The 24,917-nt window shown below is 41.0% G+C and overlaps 1 protein-coding gene across 2 annotated transcripts in view; it reads left to right on the plus strand.

Annotated features, from left to right (window-relative positions):
* The window catches only part of HUWE1 (HECT, UBA and WWE domain containing E3 ubiquitin protein ligase 1), a 121,173-nt gene that overhangs the window by 64,210 nt on the left and 32,046 nt on the right, over positions 1-24,917 (plus strand). Inside the window, exons 24-42 of one of the 2 annotated variants that reach the window (XM_081941708.1) lie at positions 2,220-2,277; positions 2,788-3,000; positions 7,714-7,959; positions 8,071-8,204; positions 8,872-8,972; positions 9,636-9,830; positions 10,453-10,669; positions 10,840-10,962; positions 13,001-13,235; positions 13,678-13,908; positions 14,074-14,196; positions 14,837-14,932; positions 15,332-15,601; positions 16,461-16,613; positions 17,859-17,986; positions 18,423-18,504; positions 20,087-20,263; positions 20,355-20,514; positions 20,607-20,965. In XM_081941708.1, the coding sequence (XP_081797834.1) occupies positions 2,220-2,277; positions 2,788-3,000; positions 7,714-7,959; positions 8,071-8,204; positions 8,872-8,972; positions 9,636-9,830; positions 10,453-10,669; positions 10,840-10,962; positions 13,001-13,235; positions 13,678-13,908; positions 14,074-14,196; positions 14,837-14,932; positions 15,332-15,601; positions 16,461-16,613; positions 17,859-17,986; positions 18,423-18,504; positions 20,087-20,263; positions 20,355-20,514; positions 20,607-20,965 (3,301 nt within the window). The remainder of the gene's footprint in view (positions 1-2,219; positions 2,278-2,787; positions 3,001-7,713; positions 7,960-8,070; positions 8,205-8,871; positions 8,973-9,635; positions 9,831-10,452; positions 10,670-10,839; positions 10,963-13,000; positions 13,236-13,677; positions 13,909-14,073; positions 14,197-14,836; positions 14,933-15,331; positions 15,602-16,460; positions 16,614-17,858; positions 17,987-18,422; positions 18,505-20,086; positions 20,264-20,354; positions 20,515-20,606; positions 20,966-24,917) is intronic. The other variant, XM_081941709.1, reaches the window with a different exon arrangement.

Genomic DNA, 24,917 nt, shown 5'->3' on the forward strand with positions numbered 1-24,917 from the left:
TTGCACAGCTGTCTGTCTGTCTGGCCAGCCAGCCAGCCAGCACCACATTTATTAATCACCCATCTTCCTTGCAGAGGGACTCTAGGCAGTGTACAAGTAAAATATTAACATAAAAATCAAACTTAAAATTTAAAATAGAGGCAAAGGTAATTAAAGTTGACATTAAAAGCTAATTAAAAGATGGGAGGGGACTTTCAGGAAGCTAACCAGCCTCAAGGCTGCATGTTCATCTATGAATGTGAATGGTCTTGTAGTGGAGTATACCATGACAAGTTTTAATTCAGGCTAGTCTTGGGAAAATAAGTTCACTGAATTATTTATGGTCACAGAATGTCTTCTCACAAATTCTCTTTTAAGCAAAACTAATTACATTAATTTCCAAATAGTTTTTGTTTTAGTAGTATAATAAATAACAAGCCTTTTTTACACTTTAAAGTAATGCAGACTTTTCCCCTAGACTCATTTGACTGCTCCAGGCGCCATTTCCTACCGTGTTTCCCTGAAAATAAAACAGGGTCTTATTTTCTTTTGACCCCCGAAATAAGCGCTTGGCCTTATTTTTGGGAAGGTCTTATTAATTTTGAGGTTCAGGAGGCAGTGAGCATGGTCACCTCATGGCTGCTGCTGTGTTGCAATATTTTTTGGGAGGGCTTATTTTTGAGGGGGGGCTTATCATGCGCTCAAAAGCCCAATTGGGCTTATTATCCAGGGAGGTCTTATTTTCAGGGAAAATAAGTTATGTTTCCACATGTATGTAGAAAAATACATGGCTATTTTGGCAGTTCAGAAGAGATGCTCATATGCATTCCTGAACATTTTGAAAAATTTCAGCAGCTCTATGAATAAGAGGCTGAAGTTTCATAATACTTCTTGTAGAGAAAAAAAAACTAGAGTGATTTGAACTGATAGAACTTCAGGGAACTATAACACAGCAAATGTGATATTTCTGAGGACAAAAAGTTTCCAGAGCCAACATATGGAGTGGGATGTAATGTCACTTTAAGCATTTTTAGCAGAGTGCGTCTGCTCTCTGGCACCCTGATCTCACCTTGTGAGAACCTTGCTGAGAGGCTGTCTTGGCTCACTGTTTGTTTGGCAAAGTCTCCTACAGCTCCTGAGCGCCTGCCAGCTGTTTCTTTGTAAACTTCTGAACTCTGAAATGGTCTGTCTATGGGACAATTTAACCCCATCAACTCCTCCTGGGTGAGGCTGGGGGAAAATGCATAACTGGTGTTCAGCATTTGAAGTCAGTTAATTCAGGGACATCATGGTGCTTTGCAAGGAAAGGAAAGCAGAATATTTTTTTGGGGGGGGGGAGAGGCCTCCCCTCCCAGTTTTTTTAAAAATTATAACTAGTTCATTCCCTTAAAGGCAACCTGGATTCAATACTTTTTTGCCTTCCCCATTAATACAAAACATTGTTTTGAATTAAATTCTGCAATCCTTTTGTTGCCCTTGTTGAAAGTAGAAGTATGACATTTATATTTTTAGGGACTAGAAACAGTTAAACTTCTCAGCTTCAGGGAGGGAGGCCATGTTTCTTCTGGCTGAAGTAGCAGGGCCGGATTTCCTTTTGGCTTGTCTGCTGCCATGTGGCAGGTGCCTAGTGGGACTGGAGTAGCCCCAATATCCTCCGCTCACCCACCTCCCCGCCCTGCATTTGCCTTGGTTCCTCCTTGCTTACATCAGGCATTTTCTTCTTTTCCCGACCAAATTCTGTACGGAGCATGCTCTTTACGTCACTCTCCGATTCTTCCCCTTCGCTCTCTCTCCTGCCTGGCTCCATTTTGCTGCAGAACTCCATGGCGCCTGGCAGTCGACCATTCATGGATCTTGCCACATTGCCATTTTTAATCTGGTTCAAGGCCTCTGGCCAAAATGGGCAGTATTGCTTCATTCCTCCCATTGCCTTTTCTTGTTTTTGTCGTCCCCCCCCTCGCTTCAGTCCTGATGCCTTTTGTCATTTTGATGCCGCTTTTGGCACATTATTGCCGCAGCCCAAGTACAGAGCTGCCCTATGGATATTTTGGGTTAAAAGAGGCTTGATGAGTAACAGTCCTTTTCACTCTATTGCCCTTTTTTCACTCTATCTCTTTGGAAAACCTTAATGGAAGAAGGCGTTGCATAAAATCTAAAATTTGAGTGTAGGAGATCACACGTATCCATTGTAAAAAAAAAAAAGGAAGATTTGCAGTGATCGTAATTTTCCCTCTTTCTAGGGTCGTTGGGACAGAAGAACGGATACCAATTCCTCTCATGGATTACATCCTTAATGTGGTAAGTTCTTGAACAGTAGGTGGAGCTTAGCATATATTTTTCCAAGGTGTTTATGAAAAAATGTAATATTTTCTGCTGTAACATTGCTATGAAAATACTTGTTAAGATTTTCAAACTATCACAGGGCAGGAGTTCAAAGATGTAATAGCTACCTCAAATACTTGTTAAAATAATACTGCTGTGTTGGTTCTGCTGTTGAGTTGTAAGGTAACCTTAAATTACTGTAGCTTCAAATATTGAAATAGAAGAGGTTTTACAAGTTTCTATTTTGATTTTGATACTTGTCTTGACCCAAAACCTTATTTTTGGTCTTAATGTTCTTGCTATTTCAAAAGTTGGGTGGACTTGGTCTTGACAGTATATATTCTAGAATCGGTTAAGGAACTACTGAATTAAGAAGTTGTTATGTTTTCCATACCGCTTGATGTAGAATTTACAGCAGTTTGTAGAACTGTAAAAAGCTTGATTCTTCTCCCCCCCCTTTTCCCCATCATTTTTCTGTTTCCCCAGATGAAATTTGTGGAATCGATCCTCAGCAATAATACTACAGATGACCATTGCCAGGAATTTGTGAATCAGAAGGGTCTGCTGCCCCTTGTGACCATCTTGGGCCTGCCCAACTTGCCCATAGACTTCCCCACTTCAGCAGCCTGCCAAGCTGTGGCTGGAGTCTGCAAATCCATATTGGTAAGGAGGAGAATACAACATTTCCCTTTCCAGAAGGTAATTATCACTGCCATTGAGTTGGAAGTATACTCAGACTTCTGGAAATCCTACTCTTAATTCCCCCGTGCACCTGTTACAGCTTGTGTGGGTTGCATCATTGTAGCGGACAGTGCTTGTTAGGTTTGCACAGTTTACCAGAGGATCATGGTTGCTTTTTTTCTAGCAATCTTATTCCCTTAGATTCAGAATTGTCCTATATAGTATATTACCATGAAATGACTAGTGTAGAAAGAAACCATTAATGGGAGGAAGCCATAGAGCTTGCCAAGTTAGGATGAATTCAAAGGAGAAAAGCAAAGTCTTTGAACATAGAGATCCATATTACGAAGAATATGGTATTTTCAATTCACAAAATAGGTGAAATAGTAAGATTCTCAGTCTCATTTTGTTGGTATGTTTAATTTAATATTCATGTTTACACCCTTGTACTTGCACATACACACCTGCAGGTCTAGGAGCCCTTTACAGTTTTGGAATGGGAATGAATATATTATCAAGGACAAGAAATCTGTTGTCTCCCAGATGTTGCTGAACTGCAACTCTGTATTGTTTAGTATATTGGCTGGCACTTGTAGATTTTGTGGTACAATTGACACCTTCCCCTCAATTTTTAGGGGATAGGGCAGCAATGAGCTCTTACAGTTTTTGCCAGTTCAGTATGAATTTTGGGAACAAAGTAAGGTTCACATAACTGCCAGAATAAATGTAGGAAGTGTGCAAAGTATGAACGAAGTAAGTCATATCCATTTCTTTGATTTGCATAATTTATAGCAATTGTAATATTCCTTTCTTGGAATTGTGTAATTTGGGAAATATTAGTCCAGAATTTTAAAACTGACTAATAGTTGGCTTTTATGATGAAACTCTTTTTATGGGAGGAATGCCATTTTTAGTCAAAACTGCTTTAGCAAGCATAAGAATTGATTCAGTCAACATGACTGCTGAATAACCATTACAACCATTCATTTAGTGACTGTTTTTAAAGTTAACGGCACTGAAAAAAGTGACTTATGACCATATTTTACTCTTAACTGTTGCAGCATCCCATGGTCACATGATCAAAATTAAACGCCTGACATCTGGCATGTATTTATGACTGTTGCAGGGTCCCGGGGTCATGTGTTCATCTTTTGGGCTTTCTGGCAAAAAAAGTCAATAGGAAAGCTAGATTCACAACAACTGCAGTGATTCACTTAACAACTGTGGTAAGAAATGTCATAAAATGGGGTAAACCTCACTTAGCAACTTTCTAGCTTAGCAACAGAAATTTTGGGTCCATTTTGGTCATAACTATAGAACTACCTTTACAAGCGAACCATCAGGGAGCTTTCACTTGTCTATGCCAAAACATTGTTTGCCAGAGCTCAAATTAAGTGTTATAATCAGGGCTTAATCCCGTAATGTTTGAATAAAAGTATATGTAATTTCATTGAAGATGTGTAGAGCTCTCTATTCTCCGCAGATCATGTATATGTGTGAAATGTCCTGACCACAGACCAAATGTTGGTGTTTCTAGGCAGGTTTGAGGTTGATCAAATTCCCCACCACAATTTACTAAGCATTAATACTCTAATGCTGCGGCGTTTACCCAGGAGCCATTGCAAAGTTCAAGGAAAATGATGTTTATCCAGTCATTGAACCAACAGGTTCACCATTTTTTTGCTGGACATAATATTGCCTCTTCAGAAATCCCTTACAATTGAATAAAAATAGGTCAGAAAAATTAACACAATATATCAATCTATTAAGCACCATGAATAATCCTTCTTTCACTTAAAAAAACCCCACATTTTTAATATTTACCCTAGACTAAATTTCATTTAGCACAGATTTTTCAAATTATGCTGATTAGCAACTGTAGGGCTAACAGTCTAGGTATGTTGTATTAATAGCATTTCAACAAGGTGAACTTACTCCCTTTGAACTATAGGCAGTAAGGATAGCAAAAACAATCCAATATCTTGTGAGGTCGTCAAGCTTGACACTGAGATTCTGTGACCAAGTCTTGTAAGCATTCCATATGAAGTGCATGCCTAGCTGAACACCTGTGTCTGTTGGAATCCAGATTCTCAACGCAAGCATAACAGCTGTAGCGATACAGTTGCTACAGTGAATACAGTTGGATGCATAAATTTAGGCCCCCCTGCCAAAATTATATAGTTCAGGGCATCCCTAAGTGAGCAGCTGATGCTACCTTTACATGATATAAAGTTAAACCCGGCATCTTTCTACAAATTGGAATGCATATTTTCTATTCATGGACAATTATTTACAAATTCAGAATTTAAAAAAAAAGGAAAATTACTGCCCAGAGCCCCGGCGATCATGTGGTTGCAGAAGGCTATTTTTCTGCACTGTTGTAACTTTGAATAGTCACTAAATAAGGTGGTTGGTAAGCGAGGACTACCTGAATTCATAATTATTGCAATGTTGTTCTGAAAGGAATAGTGATATAACACCTGGACCTTTTGTCATTCTCTAGTGGGTTTATAGTGGCTGGTCAGTAATACATCATGTATCCTATTGCTTATCTAAGGTATGTGCTTTCATTTGTGCTAAGCAAAGACGCTATGAATTTTAATAAGTAAAAAAAGTTGAATGTTTGCATCCTAGGGCAGTGTAAATGTCCCAGGAATTTTATGTTCAGCCACTCATAGCTGCTGTATTTTCTTCAGGCTTCTTGGTAAAAAGGCTTATTTGGCTTTTAAATAACAGATTGACACTTATGGAGTGAGAAAACATGCATTACAGTAGCAATCTATGGACCTGCATGTTCACATGTATGGTCATACCTTTCCACAAATTTTTGATATGGGCATTGATATGATTACTATACTTCACTAGAAAGGGTATTTTTAAGAATGCAGTTTGGCTTCGGAGCCTAATTGCCTCTGTCAGCATGTGCAACATTTTCTTTTCAGAAAGGCCATATATTAGTGGGAAATTTTGGAATGATTAATAATTAAATTTGGTAATAGATAGACTCTTAGGGTAGCAAACTGTGGCATTATTTCCTTTTTCTTCATTTGGTGGCTCATCATCTTGAAACTGAATTTGGCTTTTGTATATGATTATCTTAAGTGGGCTGTTTCTTTACCGATCTATTCATGTACAGGTAGCCTTTGATTTACCACTGTTCATTCAGTTGTTGAACAAACTGAAGAAGCTTCTTGAATGAGAAATTAAACATCTTAAAGAAAAATGGGAAAGTCCAGTTTGCTTTTTTTTAAAAAGCCACCTTTTGGTCAGGGACTACCTGTACAGTAGCACAGTCAGAAGAGATTCAGTATATAATCAATCAAATATTCTATCCTGCCACAGACAGGGTTTATGCATTATATTGGTTGGAAGGTATAATTTATCTTCTTTCCTTGCTGGAGAAGCTACAGAAAATAGGGTCAGACATATTATGATACCACCAGCACAAGTGAAATTGAAATCCTTGGATATTTTTTGGGTTTGCAGATTTATGGGGTGCTTAAGAAGCAAATTTTAAACATTACAGGTGCCTTCCATCCCTTAACCTCCTTCCAACAGAAAAAAATCCGGAAAATTTTCAGGCAATCTATGTGGCTGATCCCCCCCCCCCCCCCATTCTTGATGTAGGTTTTCTATTTGGAGGTCATTCAGGACTCACAGCTCCTACCAGATAAATGGATGAAAGCTGTGGCCAAGGGGTCCTATGCTCAGCTGGTGCTTCAGTTGCGGCCTTACCTAGGACAATAAGTTTTTCGTTAACTCATGCCCTCATCACTACTTGATTAGACTGCATTAACATGCTCTACTTGGGGATCCCTTTAAAGAGTATTTGGAAACTACAGTTGGTCCAGAATGCATGTATTTTGGGAGCCCCTGTCAGGACTGAATAACATTGGTTTTAGGGATCCTGCATTAGTAGCCAATTAGTTTGTGGATCCAGGTTGGATCTGTTTTGGTTGGGCCAAACCAATCAGATCTTTGGTAAAATTCCACACTTTGGGGACTGAAGAGAGAATGTGCTGTTTTTTGTAGTAACACTGACACTGACATTCTTCTTGTTGAGATCAGATTAACTCCCCTCCATAATTTTTTTTTCTTTTTTGAAAACTAGTGAAGATCAGTGTTTTCAAAGAGCCCTTTCCTAATTTGATGGTGCCAGCTTTATTTTATTTCTAGTTTTACTCTTCTGTTCTGTTTTTATTTTTGTAACTCACACTTTAAACTCCTTTTTTCTGTGTAAGCCACCAGCATTCTTAGAAATGGCTGATAAGTAAATAAACATTCTAGTTTTCTGGCACTCCAAATGGGATATTGGGTCACCACACCTGAGACGAACAGAGTGTTCATCCTTGCTATAATGGATGAGTTGGGGTGTGAACCTCTATATAGCTGTTGTTTTTGCATGTGGCATAAGTTGGTTGAATATTGTTGTGAGCCAGATGGTGAACAAATATGGAGAAGTGTTAGTGCAGTTAGCAAGAGAACATTTTTTTAAAAAAATACTGATTCTGAATGTCCACTTGTTCACTCTATGAATACAGTATCTACAAAGGCTAGGCAATATTTTTCTGAGAAAGAGCATTCATGGATGTTTAGTAGTAAACCATAAGGCATGAGTTTAAACTGAACATCATGGATTAGAGTTTGGTACAGTGTGTGGTTTTGAGGCACAGACTTACATATTATCCATGTGATTTGATGGATTGCACTATTCTGTTTTCTGTATCCTAGACACTGTCTCATGAGCCAAAAGTGCTGCAAGAAGGGTTGCTTCAACTGGATTCCATCCTCTCTTCCTTGGAGCCTTTGCACCGGCCCATCGAGGAACCTGGTGGTTCGGTCTTGCTGCGGGAATTGGCATGTGCTGGCAATGTATCTGATGCTACTCTCTCTGCCCAGGCCACACCCTTACTCCATGCCCTGACAGCAGCCCATGCTTACATCATGATGTTTGTGCACACCTGCCGTGTAGGACAAGTAAGAATTGCTTTTTTGCCTTGCTCATTTCTTTTTTGGCCTTAATGCTCCTTGATTGTCACCAAAGCCTCATTCAGCTGTTCAGCAACATACTCTCTCTTCCATTTACAGAGTGAAATTAGAGCCATCTCAGTAAACCAGTGGGGTTCGCAGTTGGGTCTGAGTGTGCTGAGCAAGCTGAGCCAGCTATACTGTTCACTGGTATGGGAAAGCACTGTGCTGCTGTCGTTATGCACACCAAACAGGTATGGGTGTGTGATACTTTGCTGGTGGTATAGATTTGCTGGACTGGAGATGGATAGAGAAACTGTGCTTATTTATAAGTGGACATTTTGGTCACAAGACCACTAGAGCAAAGCCCATAAGTTAAGTGAACCAATTCAAGTGTGTCAACAGTTCCCTTAGTAAAAACTGTCAGTAATTGGGGTAGCGTGCACGCAAGGGTGTGTTGCAGAATGTGGCAAAGTGGAAGCCCTTTGCTCATCTTCCCTTTCTCTCCCATATCCATCTCACCTTCTTGGAGCCAGTTGGTCAAGGAAGAATTCACCCATAGCTAAATTGAGCTGCAGCCATTTCATGGTTCCTTTTAGCACCTCTAAGAACATTTAACAGTTTTATTTCTGCTTCTTTAGTTAGACTTTTAGTATTTAGTCCAAAGTTATTTGAGGCTTGATTATTCATGGTGTGGAAGGAAATGACAAGAGGTCAAATAGAAACGGATATGGCCTAAAGTAGCTTTTGAGCCCTCAGTGGTTCGGTACAAACTGGGATATTGCCTAGGATCCTTGGTCCCTGTGGCACTGTTGTGCTTCATTCCATTGCTCCAAGTTGCTTTATATATATATATCCCAGTTTGTACCGAACCACTATATATATATATATATATAGTATCTGACCTTTCTATGCTTGCAGTTTACCTTCAGGTTGTGAATTTGGCCAGGCTGACATGCAGAAATTGGTGCCAAAGGAAGAGAAAACTGTACCGAGTGCTACCCAGGGAGCCAAAAAAGCAGGTATGGTTGGGAGGTAGATGCTCTTACCTGTTTGAGATCTGTTGAGTTAAGGTCTGATACAAAATTCAGATTTCCTATCCCATAAAAACTGTTATTAGGGGGAGGCTATTCCGCAGAAGAAGTATTTTGCGCTGCATGCCCCTGATGGCAAAGTACAGCAGCCAGCTTTGTTAACAATCTTCTTAGGCTCCTCCCATATAGCAGTGAAGTTATTGTTAAATTTTATGCTTTATTAAAGCAACTTCAACACTAATAAATCAATTTCTTATCAGACAAGATTGACTCTTTTGTTAAGAGGCTACATTTGCACATAACATTTTTTTTCCAATGGGAAACTATCTGTTGATGGGAAACTATCATTTAATGAGGTGTTCTGGGAGAGTTTGACAGTTCATTTGAAATGAATGCTCCTGCCTGGCTCTATTGGTGGTGCATACAGTTTTGCTTTTCTGCTCTCGCAAACACCACACTTAGCCTGCTTTCATTGTATGGGGTTACCGTTTTCCAGCTTCTAAAGATGTTCCATGCTTATACTGGTGATTCCATTAGGTTATATTGGTATCTAAATTAATGAACAGTTTATTTCCTCCTAAGTGAAATTGTGGGAAATGGGCTGCCAGAAGGATCTTTGAAAGGATAATTTATCAGCATTGCTTTTTGCAGATGGTGAACCAGAAACAATGGGAGCTGGAACCATGGAGGCTTCTGCCCAAGGCCTGCTAGAAGGAATTGGCCTAGATGGTGACACCCTGGCACCAATGGAAACTGATGAGCCTAGTTCTTCTGATCCAAAGGGAAAGTCAAAAATAACCCCAGCCATGGCAGCTCGAATCAAGCAGATCAAGCCCCTTCTATCAGGTGAGGGGGATGGGGGGACTCTATTGGAACTGATTCAGAAAAAAGAGGGGAGCTTTTGAATGGAATGTAATACCTATGATTAGAGAACATTCTGTGTTGTGACTTGCCTTCCCTTTCCAGATTTGTAAAGGAAAAGGATTAGAATGTGATCCTTTGCTAGTATAGCTATATCAAATTGCTGGAATATTTTTTATGACAGAAATAGACAACTTTCCTGGAGCAATGAGCATATTTTGAATATTGGGAGCATATTGTGAGTTCTTTTACTGGTTGTCCTGACTGGGAGACTTCTGTATTAACAACATGACTGTTACAATGATCCTAGCCAATCACAGCGCAATTTATACAAAAATAAAATGAGTTGCTGCTTACTGTGCTCTCTAGTGTTCTAGGATGTGCCTTTACTGTTTTCTTCAAAACAGGTCAGTGTACAGTGTTTCCAAGTGTTGAACTACAGTCATGCACCATTTTAATTTTCTAAGAACACCTAGGAGCCTTTTGTGAAGCCAAATTCTTAATTTTAATAAATAAAAGAGTCTTGAGACTCTGCTTTGGAGCATATCATTTTTTCCCTTCATTTTTAATAACATGAAATTGAATTTATTCTCTCTCTCACTCTCAGCATCTTCTAGGCTAGGACGTGCTTTGGCAGAATTATTTGGGTTGCTGGTCAAACTGTGCGTTGGTTCCCCGGTAAGACAACGTAGGAGCCATCACGCTGCTAGCACCACTACTGCTCCCACTCCTGCTGCTCGCTCAACAGCTTCAGCACTCACCAAACTACTCACCAAGGGGCTTTCCTGGCAACCCCCACCATATACACCCACACCTCGCTTCCGGTAAGACCCGCTGACCACAAATTCAGGTTCATCCCACAATGTTTGTGGGAAGGGGAAAGCTTATCCTAGACTTCATATACATTAATACTTTGCAACATTTTGCAAAGATTTGAGAAATCAGCAGCCCTGTTTTGAGTTTGCTTGATTAACAGAATTGTTTTTGCTTTTAGTTTGACTTTTTTCATCTGTTCTGTCGGTTTCACCTCACCAATGCTGTTTGATGAGAGGAAATACCCCTACCACCTGATGCTGCAAAAATTCTTATGCTCTGGAGGCCATAATGCTCTTTTTGAGTAAGTTGCATGCTGGTTTATTTGGACCCTTGAAATATTTCATTAGCTAATCATGATCTTTGAAATTCAAAAATGGGTGATTAGTTACTGCAGCTGGAATGAAACAGGCAATAAATAGAATGCAGAGCAAAGTTGTTGCATCTAGAATGAGTCCAGTATATTTTTATTTACTCAATTTAAAAGGTAGCAATCCATGGCATCTTGGCAGATTTTAGATAATAATATGCCTTTCAGAAAAGCTGCTGAAAGTTCCACTCAAATGGAACAAGTACGGCTTATGAGCCAATTGGTAACAAAGTTTGATGGAGGCAAGCGTTGAGTCAACCTTTGAAAGAATTATGGTAATAGATGTAGTTTTTCTGGGTCAAAAAATACCATCCAAATAAAAGAAAACAGCTGTCAAATATCAAATAAATGCAATATTTATGCTAATCAGGTTCCAGATTGGAAAGAATATTGGAAAAAGCATCTCTTTGTAAGACAAGGAAAGAATTTAGAGAGGAAAGAAAGATCTTTGTGCAGAATGATTTTGTCTAAAAGACCAGATAAAACTCATCACAGTGTGGTCATCAGAGTTCTCTGGAACAACTTCATGGCAACAATTGCAGAAGACTTCATTATTGCAAATGATGCATTGCCATCAGCTTGAATTGTTTGGAAGCTAACTGCGCCCAGAGATAATTGCATGAAAGGATGGTATGAGGTTGGACAACTAAATATTGAAAAATAGTTAAGAAAATGTTTAACCACTGGGTGAAGAAACACAAAATTTCATCAAACTATGAAAGGCTGAAGTTACCTCTTAATTGAACTTTAAAGGTCAACCCCCCAAAAAAACCAATTAGTAAAGCAGAAAGTCTAAAAACTATATTAAACTTAGAGATATTTTTTCCTTTTGGCTTGAGAATGGAAGACTTTTAAGACACAGCTAAAATCCCAATTGTTTCTTCTGAGAATCCACTATCCAGTTGATCTTCCAAACAATGAGGATTTGGATATTTGAGTAGATCTTTGACTTTTTCATCATCAATGAGATCTACAGTAGAATAATTGTAAGATGAAGAGATTGATGAAAATAGCAAGAATATATACTGTTCTAGCTGAAGTGGAAGAACGGTATCAACAATGTGTCAGAGTTTGTTGCAAAAATTCAAATCCAGAAGCACACACGGATAACATGCAGCAGGATTCATTAACTTCTTTATATACATAAGAATAGATGAATAAATGTACAATACCAAGAGGTGGTTCTTCCAAGTAAACACAAGGCAGGGGAGTTACAGGCAAACACAAGCAGTTAGTTTCATTTCAGCAGACAAGCCAAGACACATTGCTTGTTTACTTCTCATAGCAGCAGACTGCTATGTTTCTGTTTCAATTCTCTGCACAGACTCAGATCTGTTTAAGTCCCATTGGCTGACTTAGTTGCTATGCCTATTCATTGGCTGACCCTGTTCCCATGTCTCTCCCAGTCATGAATATTTTAACACAATGTCTACTTCCATAATGCAGTCCACAGAAATATGGTTTAGTATGACATACTAGACCACAAGTACTAAAACAAGCTTGAAGAGCATTAACATTGAGATGGAGAACATAAACAAGATCTATCCTAAATGCTCTGATCCAAGAGAGTTTTGTTATATATTTCTTGACTTTGAAATGGTTCCCAAATCTGTAGTAACACAGTCAGAACAGGTATTGGAGAGCCTAGCATAGGCAGAAGGTCTGATTGTCATGAGTTGGGTATACAATTTGAGAAGAAGAAAGAATGGTTGGCATTGTGTTGACAGTTGGCATTGTGTGGATTGTCCATTTCAAACACACAACATTATAGGGAATTAAAGCCAACTCCATTCTTGGCTCCTGAATGTGGCAACGAGAGACATTTATCAGCAATTATTTATGATGATCAGTAATAATTATGATCTAGAAAAGATTCATTCAAGTCAGATATAACCTTAGTGGGATTATGTAGGGGAAAAATAAGAACGGAATGCTTAATGGCTATAATCACTTCACGTCTCACCCTACCCAGGACTTTCAACTGGGCCCTTTCTATGGGAGGCAAAGTTCCAGTTGCTGAAGGATTGGAACACCCAGATTTGCCTGATGGCACAGGCGAGTTTCTGGATGCCTGGCTCATGTTGGTGGAGAAAATGGTGAATCCTACCACGGTGCTGGAATCTCCCCATTCCTTGCCTGTGAAACTACCAGGTGGGCAGAACTACCTGCAATTCAGTGCTTTGCGTTTCCTTGTGGTAACACAGAAGGTGAGTAGTTGCAGTTTGTTTCTCCCTTTTTTTTCTTTTTCAGATAAAACAAAGGTTATATGGAAGTGAAATATGTAGAATTATATATGCTGTTACTCCAGCTGCTGCAGTAATGTGATTTTATTAGAGGAAAAGCTCTTTGTGATCAGTCTAAATAATCTGCTATCTTGTGGCATATGACAGTTGATCTGTCTTGTTTTGCTGTTTGAAATCTTACTGAAATCCTAACTTATTAGTATTTAATGTTCCTACATACCTCTTGTATAATTTGTATCTTATTCTTTTCTTATAGTGTAGAATGCACTATGTGATGCATTCTAACCTCTCCCTCTTTATAAGGATTTTGTGTCTAGAAACTGCAAAATTCAATCATTTCTGACTTTCCAAGGAGGAGACCCCATGGTAGAGCTGCCTTTGCTAGCTTGTCTCCTCTGTTGTGCAGGCAGCCTTCACTTGCATCAAAAACCTATGGAACCGTAAGCCACTGAAAGTATACGGAGGACGCATGGCAGAGTCCATGTTGGCTATCCTGTGTCACATCCTACGTGGAGAACCAGTTATCCGTGAGCGTCTTGGCAAGGAGAAAGAGGGAGCACGTAGTGAGGAAGAGGCAGGGCAAGAAGAGGGTGGTGCCCGAAGGGAACCACAAGTGAACCAGCAGCAGCTTCAGCAGGTAGAAATCATTCCATTATTAATTTAGTGCTTTGCAAAAGTTGCATTCTTGGTTGAAGCCCTTTTCTTTGGGGGATGTAGTTGGCTTTTAAACTGAGTCTTCTGGTTGTCTTCTGCTTGCATATCCAATCCCTTTATGAAGTTTTCTGCCTCTGCCTATTTTCAGCTGATGGACATGGGCTTTACACGAGAGCATGCTATGGAAGCTCTGTTGAACACCAGTACCATGGAACAAGCCACAGAGTATCTTCTGACACATCCTCCACCCCTTATGGGTGGGGTTGTAAGGGTGAGGCAATCTAGCAGTTTAAGATTATTTGACTTTTAGAAATTTCTTGGCTTCCTTTCTAGATTGTTCATTCCCAACTTTATTCTTTTGAAAACTGCATTGGTTTGGAATTGGGGGGTCCACATTTTAGTGCTGAATGGGCCTTAAGCCACACGCAAGCAGAGCCAAAAAGGGTGGGACAGATCATATTTTCTCCTTTTGATGTATCTTGTTTTGCTTTGTATTATTTTTTTCATTTTTATCACAACAGTTAATCCAGATTGCTCTTCCCAGAGTCTGAATTGATTGTGTAGACATCAGGGTAGTGGCATGAGTTGCTATAGTCCCATTCTAGATACTGATGAAATATTGGACACTTTCACTCCCCAATCCTAAAAGATGAAATATGCAATCGTCACTTAATTAATTACTATAATTTTGATGCTTGTAGCTTAGAAAACCTTTTTTGATGAGTGTATAGAAAAGCGAGCTCTACTCCCACTTGAATGTTATAATTTTAGTTAATACATGAATTTGTAACTACAAATTTAGTTACAAATTCAGTTAATACAACTGTCTAGTTTCCTTTAGGCTGCAGATTAAGTTGGATTCCAGTAGCCAATCACTAATATTCCAGATTTGTTTGTGGGTTATCTGGCAGGATCTCAGCATGTCTGAAGAAGATCAGATGATGAGAGCCATTGCTATGTCCCTGGGACAAGACATCCCCATGGACCAAAGGGCTGAATCCCCAGAGGTAAAATAAATAAATAAATTACCCTTTATATTGTGATTCAGAGTGCTGGATTGAAAAAAACATTGTTCATGTTTAGAAGAAAAATCAAGCTATGACAATGTTTCTGAGTGTGTTGGAGGCATCTACACTGCCATTTTCCCTACCGAAAGACTTTCCACCGACAACTTTTAATGATCTGCCATGTAGGGGAGATAAAGAAGGCAAGGCAGTTTTTATGCTGTAAAATGCCAAAAAAAATCCTTTTTTAAAAAGCAGTGGTATATAAGCAGATAAAGTAAGTATAAAATAGCTCTTTCTTTCTTTCTTTCTTTCTTTCTTTCTTTCTTTCTTTCCTTCTTTCCTTCCTTCCTTCCTTCCTTCCTTCCTTCCTTCCTTCCTTCCTTCCTTCTGTCTTTCTAGGAAGCTGCTTGTCGGAAAGAAGAAGAAGAACGGAAGGCTCGAGAGAAACAGGAGGAAGAAGAAGCCAAGTGTCTGGAGAAGTTCCAGGATGCAGAACCTCTTGAGCAAGAAGAGTTGCACAACTTCACTGACACTATGCTACCTGGCTGCTTTCACCTGCTGGATGAGCTCCCAGATACAGTGTACCGTGTCTGTGACCTCATTATGACTGCCATCAAACGTAATGGAGCTGATTATAGAGATATAATCCTCAAACAAGTTGTGAATCAGGTAGATTAACTTTTTATGTTTAGAAAACATTGCCTCCGTGTTTTCTTAAGATGCTTTAGGTGAAAAAAAAGATACCTTTCCAGGAGCTTTTTATTCTAATTGGTTACATCTTCAGCCAAAACCATACCTCCTTGGGCCTAATGAGAATTGTATCTCATAACGTCTTGAGAATCTGGATCAGACTGTTTTAATTTCTCTGCATACTAGATCAAAGAAATACAATAAGCTATAATTGTTGAATTGAGTTGCAGTTTATATTTGAGATCTTACACGGCAAGTGATCCAGGTGCCTTCTTTATTTGCAGTTTTATTGCCCTGGTTTTCACATGTCCATGTTTGTGGAAGATTTGGTGGGGATGTTGTCTGTGTATGTTTATATATTGTACTTATTTATTGGTTAAGTATTTTTTTCAAGACCTAAAGATTCATAGTTGTTAAGCTAAACAAACATCCACCACTTTTATATGATTTTTGGAGCAATAAGGTGTAAAGATTTATATTCAGGAAAAGTTAATTCAATGATAAGTAGTATAAATGTTTCACATGTATGTAGTTGATGGCAAACCAAAGTGCATGTTTGTTAAATGCAATGGTTATAAGCATGATATTTATCTTTCACAAATAGAAAAAAAAATTACCTACTCCTATTTTGGGAAACATTTAAAATAATGCTCAGACTGAAATAAAAACACTAGAAGATCCAAGGTGAAATATCTAGTAATCATGCAGTTCTGGGTTCTGTATAAATTGAAAAGTAAATTCATTAATAAAACAAGCACATAGCTTATAAAGGACCCAGGTATGATCCTGCTGGTTGGCTGCTTAATGCCATTGAGAACTTATTTTTTTCTTTTGGCAGGTGTGGGAAGCTGCTGATGTGCTCATCAAGGCAGCTCTGCCCCTCACTACAAGTGATACAAAGACTGTCTCTGAATGGATTAGCCAGATGGCTACCCTACCTCAGGCCTCCAATCTGGCCACGCGTATCCTGCTATTAACTTTACTATTTGAGGTGAGACTGATGTCTATGGTTTGAGCTCAGGAAAGGAACTTTAAGGGGGTGCCAGCATTACAGCAAGTGTAATGTAAGAGCCAAGACATTTTTCCACTTTGGATCCAGTAACTCTCTTTCACTACTTTCTTGGAAAGATTGGGTGGGAAGTGGGAGGGTGGGCAAGATACATCATTTAACAGTTTACATGTTCCATTATAGACAGTAGCTTGAGATATGTGTGTGTGCATCTGTGTGCACTCTTCTTGTTTCATTGGTCTACATTTCATTCCAAATTTTAAAGTATAGATGGGATTAGAGCAACCACTTAATTTAGTATGTTTTTATTTGTTAGTGGCTTTATTCACCCATCACCATCTTTTTCAATACTGAATGTCACAGTGAAGAATCCTGCAATACCAGCTCTTCAGCTTCTTGTGGATAGAATATGGAGTTTACTCTAAACTTCTGTAATAACTATTAAGTTAATTCCTTTGCAAAGAAAAGGTCAATTTTGGAGCAGGATGCCTTTAATTTATTTAAGATTATATCTAGAATTCTATTTATTACAACAGAGATAGGCAGCTTGTATCCTCCAGGTATTTTGGCCTGCAGCTATCATTGACCTATCATTAGCCATGGTGAAAAAGATGGATGGTAGTTGAATTCCAAAATACATGATGACATCACTTGCCCATTTAAAGCATATGTAAGCAATTCCTTTTTAATTCAGGTAGATGGCAGCATTCTCTATAGAAGAGTAATTGCTTGGTCATATGAAAGTTCCACTTTTTATTTAAGTGTTCAGGTTCTATATTTAATATTTTAGTGAACATTTTCAGAAAAAAAATTAACAAATGCAAAGGGAGAGAAAAAAGCTGTAGATTGCATTCCATGTCAATTTAATTAGATGAGTGTCTATGGAGATTCTCAGTCATCCATGTCATGGTTGTCTCATAAGTGCTTTTTCAAAAGGCAACTGGACTTTCTGGTTTTTCTTTGAAGACATTTTGCTTCTCAGCTGAAGAAACTTCTTGGATGAGAAGCAAAACATATTTCAATGAATCCCCCCCCCCCCCGCATATGAAATAAAGGCCTGTGCAATAAAGTGGATGTTAAGTTTTAAGCTACAAATCTTGAATTCCTTTTTGTTATTGTCTATATTGTAATTGAAAGCTTTCTTTAAATTCAGTGGTGAACACTTTATCTAGACTACTTCCTTTCAATTGCATGGGTGCTGATCTTTTTCCTTTTAACTGCCAACAGGAGTTGAAGTTGCCATGTGCTCGTGTCGTAGAATCAAGTGGTATTCTCAATGTTTTGATAAAACTGTTGGAAGTGGTACAACCTTGCCTACAAGCTGCCAAGGAACAGAAGGAAGTGCAGACACCAAAGTAAGTAACAAGTAATGGACTAGAGTTGGAAATCCTTAACCAAGTTTCAGCTTTCCAAATTTATGCTGTACTGAGGCTTTCCTTCAGACATTTTTGTTTGTGCTTTGAAAGTGGATTTCAGTTTGATAATTGTATTTGTGATGATTTAATAACATATGATGCATTTACTAACCAGGACCGGTGTGGGTTCTGCCTGTTGTTAGCTCTTTGGCGTTCTATGCTTTTCAACCTAGCTGGACTAAAAGTTGGAAAGGCCAGAAAGCCTTGATAATATTGTTATTTTGGCAGGGTTGCAATCTTAAATGGGCTGCCGCGTCTTTGTCTGAATCAGATCTACTTAATGAGATTGTTTTTGAATGCACTTGCAGAGAAAGTCAGAATATAAATTAAAAAATAATTTGCTGCCTTTCCTGGCCTTATCTAATTTCTCCTATAGGTGGATCACCCCAGTATTGCTGTTAATTGACTTCTATGAGAAAACGGCTATCTCCTCCAAGAGAAGAGCCCAAATGAACAAGGTATGAATCCAGAGAGAAGATGCAAGTTCTTGTTGGAGAAAAAAAATCTGGCTGTTGAACCGGTTCAAAATATTTAGACTACATAAACATTTATGCTAATTTCCCCCAATGTACTGCTAGAAGAGAATATTAGTAGCTCAAACTTGAACTGTGTGGTTTTCCCAAAGTAAATGCTATGATAAGGCTGTGCTAATATTTCAGCAGACAAAATATAGTTTTAAGCCTCTTCACTAAAATTTAATGCATATGTATCATTCTAGATCCACTATCTTTAAAAACCAAATTTCTCTTTATGTTTCAACTCTGCAACTCGCCAAGTCATGCATTCACTGTGAATTCCCAAAAATGTATTAATATGTAACATTTATTCAGTTGGCAGCCTGTCCTTCCAATTCAAGATTTTTCAAAATTAGTAAGATTGATCACACCCTACCCCTTGCTCCTCATATCTTCTTCACTATTGTAGAGTCGAAAAATAAAACTTGAGAGTCTCTTTATGGGCAGGTGTGCATACATAGCTTAATTCTTTTTCTTTATATCTCTTCTTCTACTGCTTTAAGTGAAATGTATAACTGGACCCAATTTTTAATAGAGAAGAATATTTAAAGGACACAAAATAAATTTACATCATACTTTTGATTATAGAGGTGGTTGAAGAAGATATTTAGAAAAAGGTTGGTGGATGCTACTTCCAAAGCCATGCAGAATAAGGCACAGACACAATTGCCACATGGAGGGATGTGTAAATGTGGGTTGTAAAATTGAAAGGACACATTTATCATATTGATGACAGCTTCCATATTTGTGTTGTGTGAAGTGATGTGAAAAGGCAGAGCGCCTCTCAACATACACTGCATACTTTTCATTGGTACTAAATGAATGTAGCCATTTTGGAAAATATAAAGGTGTATGTGATAGCACTAAAACGTGCAGGCTGCATCTCTTGTAGTACTTGCCTTAGAGGTTTAAGAAGCTAATTGGCTTCTTAAAATTAACATATTGACAAGGATTTTTTCCTAGTTTTATGTTAGATACATTTTATTTTGATCAGTAATCACAACAGTACCTAGTTTTGCAAATAAAGGCAGAGTTGTTTTCTTCTGTGTGGGTTCCATTTGTTTTCCATTATCCAGCGTTTTCCATCATGTTTTCAATCTGAAACAGTGCCTTGCCTTATGTCCTCTTTGTACCTCACATTCAGTCCGAAGTCTTTATCATTAAGTTAGAATTGGCTTTCGTTGCTGGGGGAAGGCTGAATAGTGTATAGTTTTAGAGGTACACTTCACGTAGGAATCTGGAGTAAGCTGCCTGGCATACAAGGCATGATAAAGACGCAGTATCCAATTTCAGATTTGAAACATGTTCCTAACAGTATATGCATTCCATTACCACTCCAATTATTAAATTAAACTTGCATGAAATTAGTTGTCTCATGCATGAAGACTTAACTTGCTTCATAGAAGGGTTACTCTTATTCTTTCAAGCATACAACCACTATTGTAATCATCTAGGACTTGTTTTGAGCAGGTATGCCTAGGAATTATAGTGGAGGGTACATCTAATAGCCATTTTTTTCCTCCAGTACCTTCAGGCTAATGGCAACAATTGGCGATGGTTTGATGATCGTTCGGGCCGATGGTGTAGCTATAGCGCAAGTAATAATAGCACTATTGACACAGCTTGGAAAGCGGGCGAGACTAGCGTTCGTTTCACTGCTGGCCGGCGGCGCTACACAGTGCAGTTCACCACAATGGTGCAGGTATAAACTTCCCACTCTCTGTTCAGATGTTTCGTTTGGGATAAACAGGTGGGCTGATTCTAACCTCCTGGTGTGTTTTCTGGATGCAAAGGTGAATGAGGAAACTGGAAACAGGAGGCCAGTAATGCTGACCTTGCTCAGGGTTCCCCGACTTAACAAGACTGTGAAGGAAAACAACGGACAAGAGCTGGAGAGAACGTTGGAGGAAGGGAAAGAAATGGAAAGCAAGGTTAAGGAGGAGAAGACAAACGGTACTACATGCATATTCTTAGGTCTGGTTTTTACCCCAAACTACAGATTGAACTTTTTCACTCACATCCATCTCTTTTTCCAACCCCATCAGATAGCCCTGTGCCTGCTGATAGCCTAGCCCTGGAGAAAGAAGCACCACCAGAAGAGGTGAAACCCTCAGAGATCTTAATCCAAGGCCTGACAGAGGAGATGGTGACAGTCTTGATCCGGGCCTGTGTGAGCATGTTGGGTGTGCCTGTGGAGCCAGACACTCTGCACGCCACCCTGCGCCTCTGTCTGCGTCTCACCCGCCACCACAAATATGCCATGATGTTTGCTGAACTCAAGAGCACGCGCATGATCCTGGGCTTGACACAGAGCTCTGGTTTCAACGGCTTCACCCCTCTTGTCACCCTGCTTTTCCGACACATCATAGAGGATCCCTGCACACTGCATCACACTATGGAAAAGGTACAGTTGGCCTTGCACTACCTACGCAAGGGAAGAAGTGGAGTCATAATTGAAATTGCTTTCCTGGATAATTTAAAGATGGGTAGTTCTCGACTTACAGCCATTCATTCAGTGACCATTCAAAATAATGACAGTGTTGAAAAAATGGACTTGCAACCCATGCCCAAAGTAATGTTTGTTGCAGAACCCTTACCACATAATCAAACTTTAGGTGCTTGGCTTCTCACCACAGGGGCACTTCTGCCCCTCCTATTCCCTCTCCTCCGCCCTCCCTCCAATCTTTGCTTTTTTAGCCATCCTGCAGCAGACTTGGGAGGCAGCAAGCAGTCCCAGAACCGTGCAGCTTACCCAACTCCCAGTTCTCTGCACCAATCTTTCGTTGTTTACACCCAAGGCTGAAGCAGAAGTGCCTTGCTGCCTTTGCTACCTTCTTTTCAGACCCTTTTCACTGCCTTTACTGGGGCCTTTTAAGACACAAGGAATCATATGATATCTTGTCTTTACAATTGCAGCAATTTACGACAAATTCTGGTCCAATTGTGATCATTAGTCAAGGACTACCTGTACTGATAACAAGGCCTATCTCTGCTCAACACTGGGAATGTTAGTTCCCGAATACATGTAGTCCTCGACTTGTTACCACAATTGAACCCAAATTTTTTGTAGTTAAGTGAGACTTTTATTAAGTGACTTTTGCCCCATTTTACAACCTTTCTTGCCACAGTCATTAAGTGAATCACCACAGTTGACAAGTAAGTAACCCAGTTGTTCAGTGAATCTGGCTTTCTCCTGTGCATTGCTTGTAGTGTCCAAGCATGCATTAAATTCTGTCACACTGCCCAAGGACTGGATTGAAATTCTTGGCCACGCCTCTGGCTTTCTGTAGCTCCAGTTTTTCAATTCAGTCCAAAGCCCATCAGGACACATTTTACTATAGCACCTTAGTTTGAGAGTTTTTTTCCTCTTTTCCTATCGTATTTGGCTCCTTAAACTGTTTTACTTTTACTTCCTTTCTTTCCTAGTGTTTTAATTGATTGATAGATTGCATTTACCTCTCTGGTTCGAGCTGCTAGCCTTCAGCCCCCAGCGGCCTTATTGCCTTCTCTGGGGCTGCGCCTCGCCTGTGGGCATGTCCGAGGCTTCAGCGACCCGTCCGGCTTCAGTGTGACCAGCGGCAAGGTTCCAGACCATGCAGTAAGCCATTTTGGGAAGGTCTCAGTCGGCCATTTTTCCACACTTTGTTTGACTAATTCCCGGGCTTTTTAGCATCCGAAGGTATCGGAGAGGAGGCCTCAGGTCAGAGCAGTTTTTGGAGGCCTTGGCTGCTGCCACCCTCCACATGCTGTGTGCCTGCCTATGACCCACCAGACTTGTTCCAGCCCTCTTCAGGCAGCGTTGTGACCGTCTGGCGAGCGCTTGCCCTTTGGTGTGGTGGTGAGTGGGGCTGCCATCCTCCCCCACCTTCCCATCTTGGACTGCCTTTCACCCTTGGTGGTTTTTCGGCTGCCAAATCGGGCAGCAAGGCCATAATGGAAGCTCCAGAGCCTGAAGGCCGAATCTCAGTGCAGGATAGGCCCTGCACCAGGCAGGCAGGGCTGCTAGGGAGGCCCTTAAGGGAAATAGGCAGCGCCCCTATACCAGACAGGTGGCTGCAGGCCAGGATAGGGAGGCCTCCAGGCACCAGAAGGCACCGGATTATTAATCTAGCAGGGCCCAAAGGCAGACTGGCTGTAGCTCAAATTCATCGAGCTGATCCACCTGAATCCCCAGGGAGCCAGAGGTCTGATCCATCTTAACCCCTCTCTGTCTTCCTGCAGGGGAGATATTCAAGGCTTGTCCCCAGATAGATCCTTTGGGGACTCCATGTCCCATACTCCTTACCTTGGGGAGGGAGCAGAACTTTTTGGCTGCGATGTTATGGAGGACAGGGTTCCCCTTCCCATTCTCCAGTGCTCCATAGGACATAGGATCTTCTTCCACTGCCACCAGGGCGGGGACCCACTGGTGGAAGGCCAGGGCCCATTCTTATCAGCAGAGATGCGGGAGGTAATTGCCATGGCAATCTCCCAGGGCATCGCCCAGGGGATGAAATAACGTGACAATAGGTCAGCCAAGGGGCATAGAAGCAAGTCCAGAGCACGAGGGCGTGCTTCGCCTCCTCCTTCAGTGGCTAGCGCTGGCTTTGTTTTGGAGGAGGAGAACCTGGCGGAACCTGACCTGTCTGAAGACAAAGGGTTGGTTCCAGACAAACCTGCCTTTGCCAGGTTGTTTAAACCCTCATTTAAACCAAATCTATTTTGCATAAGGCTAAGGTGATCACTCACCAGGGGTTTCCCCACCAACTGACTAGGGGATCACCGATCCCTCTGATCCCACTGGGGGGCTATTTGATGAAAACATTCAGGCCCAGGATTTGGTCCTGGCCCCTAAACTTTTCAAGGATGTAGTGCAGCGCCAGTGGGTGCAGTCGGGTACCTGAGCTACCCCAGGGGGCAATGAAAAGCAGCTTTATGCCGTTGACCCCAGCCTGGAGGATCTTCTCAAGCTCCCTGCGATAAGACGCCCCTGTAGCAGCTCTTACCTTCACATCTGTTCTCCCACCTGAGCTGTTGGAGGGCCTTAAGGCGGAGGATAAGCAAGCAGAGAAAGCCTGCCACGAGACCCACCAGGCTGCGGCGTGGACTATCAGGGCTTCCACCTCAGCTTCCTTTTTTAGCAGGGCCTCCATTGCTTGGTTTCACCAGCTTCTCTGTCTCCACGGGACCCCAGGCTGTGCCAAGATGTTAACAAAATAGTGGCCACAGCCGAGTATACCACAGATGCATCCCTCAATGTGGCGAAATTCGCGTCCAGCGCCTTGGCATCTAACGTTACCTCTTGTTGGCTCTTACGGCTTCGCTATTGGAATGCGGACATGAGGTCCAAATGGAAGCTGGCCTCCACTCCCTTTAAGGGGGCAAAGCTATTTGGGGAATCCTTAGACCCAATTTTAATTGAGAATAAGGATAAGAAAAAGGTGATGCCTTAGGTCTCCCACAAACCTGACCATAGTTCCCCTTCCTTTCGCAAACAATCCTTTCAAGCATCAGATTCGCAAGCCACTTCCGCCTCCTTCCAGCGTCCCTACCCCTAGGGGTCAGACCATGCACAGGATAGACAACCATTTCGAGACGGGTCGTTACCAACAACTGTCGCAGAGGTTCAGCCAGCCCCTAGTCGACCTCTTCGCCATACCAGAGAATTCTCAACTGCCTCGCTTCTTCACCAGGTATCACTCTCCTCAAGATGAGGGGGTGGACGCCCTCAACAGCCTCTGGGTCTTCTCTACGCCTTCCCCACGTTGCAGCTGATTCCTCAAGTCATCAAGCAGATACTTGTGGAGCTGGCGGAGGTTCTTCTAGTGGTACCTCATTGGCTGAGAAGGACCTGGTTCGCTGACCTGGCCAGCCTCTCCATTGCTTGGCCCTGGAGAATCCCGCAGGAGTCTGTTTCTCTCAGCCAGAAGGTCATTCTCCATCTGGAGCCCCAGTGGCTCCAGCTGACCATCTGGCACTTGAGAGGGAAATCCTGTTCTCCAGCCAGATCATCCGTACCATCAAGGCGGCCTTCCAATATCAGAATCTACAGCGCCACGTGGGCCGCCTTTGCCCACTGGTGCACTCACCGTAACCAGGACCCTCTTACATCGTCTCTCCCACAGATTTTGGATTTTCTCCAAAAAGATTTCGATCAAGGACTCGCATCAAACACTCTAGGATGGTAGGTCGCGGCTTTGTCCACCATCTTGTCAACGGGCTCTCACTAACAGCTCAGCCGTCATCCAAGCATACATAGCTTCCTGAAGGGAGCTTCGAACTTACGACTTCAGGTGGTGCATCGTTACCCTACTTGGGAGCTTTCCGTTGTACTAAGAGCCCTTTCCGAGCCTCCGTTCGAACCTCTTAGGACTTCA

Source organism: Natrix helvetica, assembly GCF_964273705.1.
Source record: "Natrix helvetica genome assembly, chromosome: 1".
NCBI classification, from domain to species: Eukaryota; Metazoa; Chordata; class Lepidosauria; order Squamata; family Natricidae; genus Natrix; species Natrix helvetica.